The sequence below is a fragment of the Syngnathus scovelli genome, chromosome 12 (assembly GCF_024217435.2).
Source record: "Syngnathus scovelli strain Florida chromosome 12, RoL_Ssco_1.2, whole genome shotgun sequence".
NCBI lineage: Eukaryota > Metazoa > Chordata > Actinopteri > Syngnathiformes > Syngnathidae > Syngnathus > Syngnathus scovelli.
Window position 1 is genome coordinate 6,931,110 of NC_090858.1, and position 13,583 is coordinate 6,944,692.

The following is a 13,583-nucleotide window of genomic DNA, read 5'->3' on the forward strand; positions in this document are numbered from 1 at the left end:
AAATTAACATTAATTATAATATAACATGAGAATATACTCAATATTTTACTTTGGCATTTTATGGTTGACTTTACTTTGCTATTTTGATTGTTAAGCTCCACTCAAGTCACATTATGTCTTTATTTGTGAGTCATTTGGCATTAAATTTATTATAAATTGGAGAAAACAACTACATCTGGGCCTGAGTTTTAAAATTAGTATTCTGTGAGTACACTGAATTTGTAAACATCTAAATGAAAATATATTAACCATACCCACATTCCTGTTCCATGTTGAAAGCTAATCATAAATAAATGAAACATGTGCCTTATTATCTCTTATGTAGTCATCGAGAATGGGTTGGGAAAATAAAATAATAATAATAATAATAATAATAATGCAAAACATTTCCACTCAAGAAGGTGCAATACAAGAGAGAGCATGCATGATGAAATTAAGTTTAGTTAAGAAAATAAAATAGGGAAATATAACTATCATATTACCAGTTTGTGCCATAAATTTAGCAGATTCAGCTTGCTCCTGCAGGGCCTTTGTGTCATGAACTGATCTTGGCCGCTGACTTTTTACTGTATGCTCTCCGATCATTCCATATTCTATGAGACAAAATAGAGGTTGATATGAAAAGCTAGGCTTAGACAACAAACTTATTACATACTTTTTGGTCAGGATGTTGGGGGAACAAACGCAGTACATGGCTCGAAACAAAGACCACACATGTTTGTATTTAATCTGTCCTCCACTCAAGGGCATAGAACAATGCAACAAATTTAAGGCTGAAGTCAAATTATTAATTGAGCTTGTAATCAGAGTGTCGACACATTGCAAACATGCAAATTAACTCACATCGCTTTTACTTGACTACCACGTCAATCAAACCGACAGCCCGCCCACCCGCTCTCCCGCATAACCAGGAAAAAAAAAAGAAACCAAAATGAAAGTAAGATGTGTAAGCTGTAAGAAAGCCACAGAGGAGGGGGTCATGGACATAGCATGCGATTGATCCACAGTTTCCTCTATTGTTTAATTTCATTGTGCCGGACTCGGGCCAAATGAATATATTGTATTTTGAGCAATTTACTCACTTTGTCTTCAACACAGGGACAAAGTGATGTGACAACACGGACAAAAGTAATAGTTTTCTCATCTACCACTCTAATAGCTACCCAATAAATGTCTACTTATCACAAGGGCAAATTTGTTTAAGTGGAAGATAAGAACCTTTGTCAGTGCGATCCTCTGTGATATAATCATTACCAAATATTGAACAGGTGATGAATAAAAAAAATAGAAATAAAAGTCACACCGTCACATTGCTATTGCTTATTGGTGTCGTCGGGTGGAATCTTCATACCTCCAAAGTTATCACTTCAAGAAACCAAAAAAACTGCATTTTTGTTCCACCATTTTCATCCTCAAAGAGAACAAGCCATTTTCACTTTAGGTTAGTCAATTTGTTACAAAAATAAAAAAAAGTGGTTTGAACAGTAATATTGATTTTATGAAGAAAACAAAAGTATATACAGTATACACAACTTGTGACAAAAGAGGTTTCAACCCGATGCAAGGGCCATATTAGTAATTCAGGCAGTCCAAAGCACCAGTCATTAAAAGGGAGGATTTTCCATATACACCAAAAAATAGTCTAATTCCTAATATCTTAAAACTAGAACACACTTGCTCAACCGTGGGTGTCAATGAATGCCCCCATGGAAATCATTTATGGATGGAAAAGGTTGCAACAAAAATGTAGCCATTTATACAATTTATTCAAACAGGGCTGGGCCATATAAAGTTTGACAGATTAGACAAAAGTATTATTATTAATTCAAAGGTGCTTGTTTCTTGTCTTTTGAATTCTGTGGCGTTACTGTTTCTCAAATGATCCATAATTGGCTAGTGAGTTTGATGTAGTAGTGATTGTTTGGTCTTCATTCAATTCAATGATGGTTAACTTCTTTTGTTGTTGTTGTTATTAAACTACTTAGTCTACTGAACATTGGCTCAAGTCCTAGAGGCAATTACTGGTATGTGGTTTAAGTCATGCTTAAATATAACCGTCATGACAGTCACCACATATGTGACATTTTTAATCACACTTTTGTGATAATATTACAACTGATTGCCTCTCTTTAGATTCAAAGATGTTTGATTGGGCGGTGTGAGAAAGGATGAAAAAGAAATGAAACAATAAAAGTACAGAAAAAGTAATTCTATTGTGATATTAATTCAAGTCAGTGTGGAGAGGACAGATTACGATCATTTGTTAGAAGCACGGTGAAAAAAAGCGCTTGAACTACATTACTAGAGCAGAAAGCATTAAAATGTGACTCTTGAGACAATGCTATCTTCAAGTAGGGAGAGCTATTCAGAGCTATCAAACATCTGAAATTGAACTTAAAACACATGTATCTTCATTCAAGATTATTGAGGAATAAAATTGTTGGCATCCATCAAACATCAGATTTGATCAATATAGAAATCCATCATGGTTATTTTATATCTTTAGACGAGATTAATCATTGACTTTAGCAGGCCTGCATATAGTCTAGCATGCATGACAGATTTCTTTTTGAAGACAGAATAAAAATAAAATACTTTTTCTTGCTGCTACAATGAGTCACCAAAGTATTCGGAAATGCCAATACTTTTCTATTGACCATAAATAAATTGTTTGTATTTTTTCCCCTTGAGCCAATGAAGAATATCCAGCAACAACCCCACTTGAGTTTAGATTATTTTTACCCTGGGAAGCAAATGTTCTCATTGTTAAAGAATCCAGTTAGGATTCAGGATCATACAATAGAGAAATAATGCTGTATACAGCCGTACCTCAAGTTTCTATCGACTTGACATCAACAAATCATTAGAGGTTTGGGAATGAGATTAGGCTATTTTCAGCTAAAGCGTGTTGCTCTCAATTTCAAGAAAACTGATTGGTTGACCTCCATAAATCACACTGCTTAGCAGATTCATCTTATCTTTGTAATCATTTTGAAAATGAATATCATGCTTTTGCATCTGTTTGATTCTTAAACTGGTCCCTCAGGGTTAGATTTGCCTCTATTCTGAATATGGAACAAAGAAAGGAGCTGACAATGGGCAAGTCTTGTCCCATGATTTAAGTTGAATTTGCACCATGACCACACTCGTAACTCAAATCATCTTAACACAAATGATTACTTGTGGCCACTGGGCTGTGACTGAACAGGAAAGCAGAGTTCGAATGTTGAGCTGCCATCATGGTTGAGTCTCATCCATGCCAACTATTCCGGTGAGCCTGATTTGTAGAGCTCAGGAGCTTTTCGGAGCCGTCGCAGCTCAGCAATGCTCTCAGGCCTAATTAGCGTCCATATTTACAAAGATATTCCAGCATGATTTAATTAATGTCCCACAACTGATTCTGTGCCGTATACTTGACAAACAAGTCAAGATGTATCACACAGTCCAAATTCCCAATGTTAATAATTTTTATCGGTATTCTGGCTTTGATCAACTACATGTTGGGAATTTGAGGCTTAAAGCATCAGTGGTGATCCTGCCAGCCACATCTCTACTGTATGGACATGTTCCATGTGCAATTATTTTCGCAGGCTGCCTTGTGTCCAATGACTGATGGATCTAACCTTGTTTGTACTGCATACCACTGGCAGCAAGGGTGCTACCCGGGGGAAAAAAAAATCTCACCCTTCTATGTTTATGCAGACAATTTAAAATATTGCTTTTTAGGACCCCTGTCAGTCATCTGTCCTTAGCATCACTCTCCTTTCACGGTAGCACTGGCTGGAAGTAGCTCCTATTTGTTACCCTTGATTTATTCCTGACCAGCCATCTCAAACGGGACTCTTAATGAGTGGCACTTCATTACTGCTGCACTTTGAAGAGTTTAAGATCCCAAAATAGCGACAAGCGTTTAGTCCACGCAGACCAGAAAGAGGAATACCTCATTACTCAATGCTTGTCTTTGATCCACTTCCCAACAGCTGAGCTTAGGAGGCTGGCACATTGTAGTTGAATGTGAAGCTATTTTTGGCTTTGTAAGGGGCTTAAACCTGGTTTTAGAAAAGCTCTGACAATGGGGAATGGCAAGAATTAATTTTAAATGTAACCAATAGAAGGTTTATCAGGATAAGTTTTGAGAATAAATGAATACTTACTATTGTATTTGTTTGTGTGTATCCATCCATTTATTTTCTACACTGTCTAGTTCAGGATCATGGGTGAGTTATAGTGCCCTCCTCTAGTCACTAACCAATCAGACGGCATATCAGGTCAACCACTTTCACACACACGTTCAAAGCTGTGGGTCATTTCAAATATTTAATGAACCACACATGCTTGTCTTTCCAACGTGGGATTAAGTTGAAATATCTGGAGAAAACCAACAACCCTAGTGTTTAGTCACTAGCCAATGAAACGGCGCATAGGTCAACCACTTTCACACACACTCACTTGTGGGTAATTTGATATATAATATAATATATTTAATATACAAAACAAACTATAAAAATACCAAATATACTTTAGATATGTTCTCCAACAGAACTTCATCAACTGTTTTTACACTTAAAAAAATCACTTCAAAGCATTTTGGTTGTGTATTTTTATATTAAACTCACTTCACTGTTAGAAATAGCTGTATGAATTGATTTCTAATTCGCAATAATAAGATGTATTGGTATTGAAGAATGTTTCCCAATCAACATTTTAGTATCAGACTAGTTCATTATACTTTATTGTACGGCTACTACAGAAACACTTTAATTCTGGCACAACCTGACGGATGGACCCCAGAAGACGTTAAAAATAAAAGAGTCAATTTGTCCTTCATTAAGAAAATGAGGGGGTTGCGCTGAATCCGAAAATGATCATCATATTATCCGTCATATTTCTCCCGCCATCTGTTTGCTTGTTCTTGACTCCTCTAATGACTGAGATTGCAGCCAAATTAGAATTCAGTGCAGCCGCCAATGCACCTCATTGAAAAGGATGTGAACTCTCCTAAAAACAAGAACGAATTCAGAGAGACACTGAGAAAATAGTGCGTCGTAAGCAAGCTTAGTGCATTTTCTTGCACTGATATGCAAGCAATGAGCGGCCGCTGAGGAAAGAATCCTAAAAATCATTTGTAGCCCATATCCAAATCACCAGGTTATTGAGCAGTACCGTGCTGGGCAACCTAGATGGAGCTCTGACGTTATCAAAGCACTGCATCAAGAAGCCCTGTTGCTGGGTGCTATAACCAGATGACACCCCCCCCCACACACACACACACACACACACGCGCGAGTCATGCAGGCTTTGGCGCTTTTGTTTTCATATCGCTTCAATTCATCCAAACAAGTATAAATTGAATCGTCGCTGCTGTTGAAAGCCACAACGTTAAATGCATACCGAGCATTGTAGTCTGTACCACTGTGAAAACATAAATATTTCATAATAAAAGGTTGGATTAAATAACAGGGAAACTGAACATATCACCAGCAGCAAATGGAAGATCCTCCCTTTCCGTTTCATCTACCCCGTAAGATTTACCCTCTGCATGATAATGCCAGGCGTGTATTGTGATTTCAGTTACGCTGCATGATGCTATCAGAAAATGGATCGGCCTATGGAACGTTTTCAAGAGAAAGCGATGCCAAGCTTGCAGCTTATAACTAGCAAGATCCTCAGCTTTCCCCCCCCCTCCAAAAAAGTGTGCTGAACCACCCATGAGTAAAATTGCCGCCGCTGCAAGGCACAACTGAAAAGGACTACTGTGCACTGACAGAAACAAGGATGGAAGCAGATTACTAATGAAACCGACTGGGAGCACCACGGCTAATTCTGAAAATACGCGTAGAATAGTATACTGCATTGGATACTTATATTCAGGATTCTTTTGTTTCTGGTAATGGTGTTGTGATTTGAAAGTTTATAATTATCCATCCATCCATGTTCTGCTTGTGACCTAATCACTATTTCACTTTATTGTTTATTGTTTGATTAATATTCTTGTACTCATCCTGCAGTTCAATGGCAACCAATCTCGAGTGTAACCCACCTCTTGCTCAAACGTCAGGTGGAATAGTTTCCAGCTCGATGAAAGGATAGATGGATGAACATTGTTGTTATCTGCTATTTAGTTACTGTGGTGTATTGGTCACTGGCGGAGCTATGCTATTTTTTTCCTTGGGGGGGCTGTGGGGTGGCCAAACAATTATCAATGGGTCCCGAAAAAAAAAAAAAAGCAAAAATTTACAAAGCCCAAAAAATTTTCAGAAAATGCTGATAAACATCCATTATGTGTTCCCGAAATTGGACGAGGGGAAATGTAGAAACAACTATTCGGGGGGAATCTTATGTATTGATATGAAACCATAATACTATACTTCCTCCTTGGTGGAGGTCTTCGCTTCCTTTTACATTAAACATCATTATGGTAGTTTTTTTAACTGGGTGAATACATACAGGAAATGTCCTTACAAGGAGACGTCGAGCTAGCAGCTCTTGGCATCAATGTGGAAACACACAAGCCCAGTAGATGACCTGGCACTAACAAACACACACACACGCACACACGCACACACACACCGCCAAGCTCGATGCCACCATGCCAGCCGTGCATCTGTCAAGTGAGAAACATGACACATTTTTATAGCACCTTTTGCAACCACCGCCAGTTTTTAGACAGCACATCTTGTCCTTTTCTGAGCTATTTTGCTTGGCATGCCAAGTAGTGACCTTGGTTTAACAGAGTCATAGTTTGCGCACTCATGGAAATTCCCACATATCCGAACTGAAGATAGACATCAGAAATAAAAAGAAAAAAGCGCAAAACACAATACGGGCATTTTCACCTTTAAGAGAGAATGGATGACCACATTGTGAAGCAAGATAAATCATTTCCAACAAGCCCCAAATGAGACTTTCATAATTCATGCTGTCAGTTTTTCCACGGCTCCAATCATGTCTCCTCCTTTTGGAGCGGTAAAACCCAGAGCTTCAGACTGCCACCCTGCATCTATCAGCGTAGGGAACATTGTGTCATATGCAAGTTAGTCATGAGGAAGATGCCTGCAACATGCCCTGTCTTGGCTCATTGACTAAGCTCATGTTAAAGCAAATACCCTCTCAAAAATAATTACAAGGACACAGTGGTGATGCTGAAAATGTCCTTAGACAAGAGCACAACAGCGGCGAGATGGGATTTTTATTTAATAGATTCTGATACCGAGTTGGGGAGCATCACATCACATTTATAACACTTGTTTCATAGATATGCATGGCTGCACTGGACTCTATTTGCTTTATCCATACATTATTGAGTCATTTTTTTGCTTGACTCCTTTTAAAAGACAACATTTATATCATTTCCTGATATTTCTGTATGTCATGCTAGAAACAGTTTAGAACTTTGCTAATAATATTTTTGATAATATATTTCCCGCACCCGTGTCATTATTTTACTCTGATTTTCAGTTTTGTCCTGTCTTTTTATCATAAGGATACTTTATGCTAGTCTTTTTTTTTTGTTTTTAATAAATACACAAAATGCATTTAAATATTGCCTGAACCTTGATATTCAAGACAAGCCAAGACAAGGTGATATTCAGATTATAAATATACAGTATAATGATCATGTCACACTCAAAAGTGAAGATTTATAGAAGCCTGCACCGTGACAGCTGCTCGAGACAACATGTCAGTTTGAAGTTGAATGTTAATTGACTATAAAGCCATATATTGAAACTCCTGGCTTTGGATAGTGTTCACTGGGGGACATTAATATCGACCTTTCAGACTGGATTGTGAATAAAAAAACTCTATTTCACTGTTTATTGAGTATCATCACACAATTGCAGTGTCAACTGAATGCAAAATATAAACGAAGTTCCTTCCTAATTCGTTCCTGTGAGTGACACCAAGAATAATGTTTCCTGTTATCCTCTCCGGACATTAAGAACGGGTCCTCAAAACATTCATTAATGCAGATTGAAATTATCTCTGATGAGTAAGTAATAACTGACTCAGTGGGATTATTTGCTTGGATGTGTTTACAAAGTAGTGTCACGTTATCAAATAGGCATGTGCATGTAAGAAAGCAATTACATGATTAGATCAAGTTGCAACATTCATTGACGTCATCTCTTGTCATCTGTTATGATTCATAATGCGATTGATCAGCGAAGTTGCTTTGTTGTATTTTGAGTAGCGCGCTGACTGAATTCGATGTAATCCCATCACAAGCACATCGTGACCTTGTGGCAAAAGAATGCATTCAAGTGATACCATCTTAAAAAATGTGGGAAAATGTATGAGAAGGAGTTGGAAATGAGTAATCCGTGAAAGCTTCTTGTTTTAGCGAGCAGGCGAGGCAGCCATGGGTGGCATTAGTATTGGGAATTAATTGTTTTTTAATGTGCACGTCTCCACGATGCAACGCCACAAAGCTATGCACCATTACTGCGGTCAATTAGCCATTTGACATTCTACTGTTGGCCCAGTGTATGGAATTGATTACCGCGTCAAAAGGATTCCCTGCAGTTACCATGTCTTGAATATAAAGCATTATGAGGGAGAAAAAACAAACATGTTTAACATGTTTCAGGTCATTCAGATTACAGTTCACAATATAAAACCTAATTATCCCATACCGATGCACTCTTACGTAACAGGATTCGCTTGTTACATATTTTTCCCAGTCAGCAGTCTTATAATTGGACAATAGTTTCTCATTAAAAAAAAATGGGGAAAATGCATTATTAACAAAATCAGTGTTTCTAAACACATGGTGCGCAGAAGATTATTGCCCCCCACCAATCCCTAAGTGATCTGTGAAAAGGAAAAAGTTTTAGAAAGAAAATGTGAAGTACAAACACAAGTAAACCATATTGGATTAAACATATTTCATTCTGTGTGTCTGTCTTGGGGAATCTGTCTGAAAAGCTCTGAAAAGTTAAACTTTTGCCTTTTTCCTTGATACATTTTCTTTTGTGAAACACCCGCTTTGTCCATTTGGTGGACTGAAAAAAGCAGCAAAGAAGTACACAGACTAACCAAGGAGAAATAGGGAGTTCTAAAAGCCCATGACGTGGGTAGTCCCACTTCTTCTAGCAGAAAAGCGTCTTTGATTTATTCTGGGTTTGTGCTTATTGTTGTTGATGTACAAATCTGCACTGTAACATGGTCCAATGTTCAATTCACTAAAATAAGCAGACATAAGATTGCCGTTACAGAAAGGCGTACTTTTGGGGCAATATTGACAGTATATATATTCTTGAGTCATGAAAGCACTTCGAAATATTGATAGAAGTAAAATAAATGTGGCCTAAGACATTAAATCCCGACTAAATATGTTATTCATCTGCTTCTTTTGGGTTATTGTCCTCAACATATCCCCGTATCGTATATATCTTCATGCAAGTCGAGCCATCCTCCCGTGAGTCATCCTAATGAGAAACCCTATCCACATATAATTTTCCCTCTCATCAACAAAATGTGTGTGGTTGAAAAAGTCTTTTCATGCATCCCCTTCCGACAATCTAATTAGAATTTATTGAGACTAAAGTTAAACCACCAAAAGCTCAATTTTTGCTCTGAGCTTGCTCGTTAAAAGAGACCGGTGCATTAAATGGATAAAGAAATCATAATAATTCAGACTGTTCCTTTCACCTCATTATGGTATTCAGAGGCACTGATTAATGCACATTTTCTGGATTTCCTCCTCATTTTAAAATGGACCAGTGGTCACATACATCAGCTGCATTCACCCAGTAATTGAATCTCCATGGGCATAAAAGGTCATTTGAGAAATTTTGTTGTGTGTCCAAGAAAGGTTGAGGACCCCTGATATACTCAATGACAATTCTTTGACACAAACAGGTTAATTAATGATATAATAACTCATCAGGTGTTCGCAATATAACGCAAGGCCTCTTGGGTTATTTACGTTTAGCTTATTTTGCAGCAAATTTGGCTGCCCCGCTGATTGCTGAGTCAAGTGTTTTTATATACATCAGGCTCTGTGGTATAAATATCATCTGAAACACATTAGCAAGATTGCAATAGGGGGAGGGCAAACGTCATTAAATATACTTTCAGCAAACACCATTTGAGGCTGTGCCAGATTATGAGCTGACATGAATGACGGATTGATCCGAATAAAGTTGACAGTCTGAAAGATCAGTGTGCTCGGGCTTCTCATCTGTTGGCTGTCTGAGAGACAAAGACTATTTTCGTGTAGCAGACACAGAAGAAGTCAATACCTAATGAGGGTCTAAGACAGAACTCTGATCCTTATAACATGGTGGAACTAAGGGCAAATCATCTCCAATGAAAAGGAGGAAAAGGTGTTTGCAAGCCGCAACCTTTTCTTAGTAATGGTGAACCACAACTTTTCCTGTTCATTTGCACTCAACCCATCCAAATCTTGCAAATAAGAGACAACAATAATTACTTTTTGTCTTTCCATCACCAGATATATCAACCTTGAACTGCACAGACGTGATACGATTTGGTGTTCAACCAACACACTGTTGAAAAATGTGTCTAAAAGATGAATTAGCAAACAATAAAATCATTTAAACCATAAAACAAAACAAAACAAAACAAAACAAAAAAAAAAACGGATTTGACTGCAATCAGAGAAACATAAGGAAGTATCTTGAAATAGTAATTCAGCACAAAGTTGCACGATAGATTTATGTGCCTTTGGCTGTGCAAGTCTCTAAAACTTTAAAAGTTAGACATATCCACATTCTTAATAGGCTTATAGGCTTATATAACATTATGGATTGGTTACAAGTTACACTGCAAAATATTTTATTGCTTGTTTCATTTCTGCCAATAAAAGAAGCTTGATGCTTTCACACTAAGTTTGTTATTCTTTTAGTCAATGTGGAATTCACAGTGCGCGATCATTACCATAAGATCCTAGTATTTTTTTTTACATAAACCAAAGAGCTGAATCATGACAGAATCCATTAAGAGACTCCTCATCAATCCAGGGAAACATTAAGCAGAGAGCTGAAAGAAAGTGAAAAAAAAATCTATTTTAATTTAAAAGCAGATATTAAAAAAAAAAGTTGTTGGAAAGAAGAGGAGACAAGAGGGAATCTTGATTGGGTATTAAATATATATAAAAATGTGTCAACTATGCAACTGACAGACACTGACTACAGGTTTTTCATACCTATATATATATATATATATATATATATATATATATATATATATATATATATATATATATATATATGAAATTCAGTCCGGCATGATAACAAAAAAGTGTACATCTTTTGCTATAATATTACTTTTGAATGTTCAGTATACTTTGCATGTTTTCTTGTCTTGATACATTGAACATGACTGTATTCATCATCGTAAATGCAACATGCTGCTACCAAGGCCACAGCACCAGACAGATACACGCTGATTCTAATCTGATCTTGCAATAAGTCACCACCAATGAGCCCTTTCTTTTTCTTCTCTTTTTCAAACTGTCTCTGCCATCTATAACTTGGCAGCATGTAATTAGTGGCCTCCCATGTGGTCAAAGTACGACCACTTTTTTTTTTTTATTCAGTTCAAACTCTTCATCACAAGTCAGAGTTTTCTTTTCTCTGACTTCCCTTGAGCTTATGATAGATGCAGACGAAGTAATGCCCATGGGGAGTATCACAAAAACTCAAAACAGCGGGAGATTTTCCTTCATTATCGTTTGCCTGCCATGTCAGTCAATGCACTTTGGATGTAGCTTCACATCCAACTTTTCATTTTTCCCTACGTTTCTCTCTTTTTTTCTTTGTAGAGATGTGAGCAAATGACACCAGTACCACCATCCCATTATGGGAGAGTTAGAGTTCACTTCCTTGATTATGCTATTCATTTGCCTTTCAAACTGTCATAGCACTGTCAAGAAACTTTTCATGGCAGCAGGCTTTGAAACAACACGAAGCCACGGAAGAAGAAAGAGCAACCGAAATGTGCAGTTTGATGTCTAGCAGCAGGGTGAAGCTTTGTGCATGTGCGTGTGTGTGCCAGTCTGGAAACTCCTTATATGTTACAAATAGAAAGCAAACTTATTGTTTCTTTCGGTAACTACATGTGGTCAGCAGGATTGAAATTGTCAGATAACTGTTTTGAATGAAAGTGCAAATAAGCCTTACGGTATTCTATTTCTCTGCTGTTTGGGAAGAGCCGGGAACAAACGTTTTAAATAAAAGTGCAAAAAAGCCTCACGTTATCCTATATCGTTTGGGAATACCCGGAAACAGACCTTTTGTCATCACAAGTTTACATCATTAATATGAGTCAATTTTTCTAGCTTAAAAGTAGCTTCTTAACATCGTGTATTGATAATTAAAAATGTTGTTAAGTGCTTATCTTATATGATTGAACATTGTGTAGATAAAAACTTAACCTGAAAGACCATTTGTATTTTATTTAGTCTCTTTTGGGGTATAATTTTTCCCAAGTTTATTATTGATGTTAGAATTAATGACATCAATATCCTTACCCAGTGATGTACTAAAATAATATCAGAATAATGCAGAATAGTATGTATTTGATTCACTGTATTTACATGTGCAACCTATAAAGTCCATTTCGGGAAACCTACAGCTCACCACCCAATGTGTTAACAAGCGATCTTAAATAGCAACATTAAGCCGGAAGCTTTGGTTTCCAATCCTTAGGATTTCTTTCCAATTAATGGATTAACGCAGGTCATCCATACCTTCTTATGAGCAATCAATACCAACATAAGGGAATTCAAACATCAACAGACTTGTATTTTTACATGCGATCTGTTTATATACTGGCGGCTCGATGGCGCACTGCTTAGCACGTCTGCCTCACAGTTAGGAGGGCGTGGGTTTGATTCCACCTCCGGCCCTCCCTGTGTGGAGTATGCATGTTCTCCAGCCATTTCGGTTTCCTTCCGCATCCCAAAAACATGCATGGTTGGCTGATTAAGCACTCTAAATTGCCCCTAGGTGTGACTGCGAGTGTGGATGGTTGTTCGTCTCTATGCGCCCTGCGATTGGCTGGCACCGATGCACGCCCACGACCCCCATGGGGTCAAATGGTAAAGAAAATTTATGGATGAATGGATGTTTATCCATCAGTAGGGTGGTGCCTTCTAATCTATTCAAGAGCATTTCTGGTAAGGCAAGGGGAGGGCAAAGTGTGGCCTCAGTCAGAACAAGACTTCTTTTGTTTGCTACTTCACTGAGCATCACGGATGTTCTGCGGCGTCTGCTTGATGTAGCCACTGTCCAGGAAAATATCTGCTCATCATTGCCAAGTGAAGCAGCAATAGGCCTACTGTCGCCACTTTCCTTTCCACTTCGGCTACAGTTGAATGGTGGCACATGGAAGATTAAAACACCGCCTAACGTGGGAATCGACCGGGAGCCTTTTAGTCTTTTCAATCCGTTTAGACAGGGAGGAGTAAATATCGAGTATCCTCCATATCACTTGAAAATTAAATCTAAGGATGAAGAAAAGAGAATTGTACGCTTAGTTCCTGTTACCAAGCAACCATGCTGTCATAAATGCCCACATTCCTGTCCAGATTCAAGGCTGGGTGGAAGTAGCGTGTG

At 37.8% G+C, this 13,583-nt stretch overlaps 1 protein-coding gene across 7 annotated transcripts in view; it reads right to left on the bottom strand.

Moving 5' to 3' along the window:
- Positions 1-13,583, bottom strand: part of adgrb3 (adhesion G protein-coupled receptor B3) — an 87,229-nt gene that overhangs the window by 55,268 nt on the left and 18,378 nt on the right. For 4 of the 7 annotated variants that reach the window (XM_049736168.1, XM_049736165.1, XM_049736166.1 and 1 more), the window contains exon 2: positions 483-593. The exons of the other annotated variants lie outside the window; for them this stretch is intronic. In XM_049736168.1, coding sequence (XP_049592125.1) covers positions 483-593 — 111 coding nt within the window. The remainder of the gene's footprint in view (positions 1-482; positions 594-13,583) is intronic. 7 annotated transcript variants of the gene reach the window in all.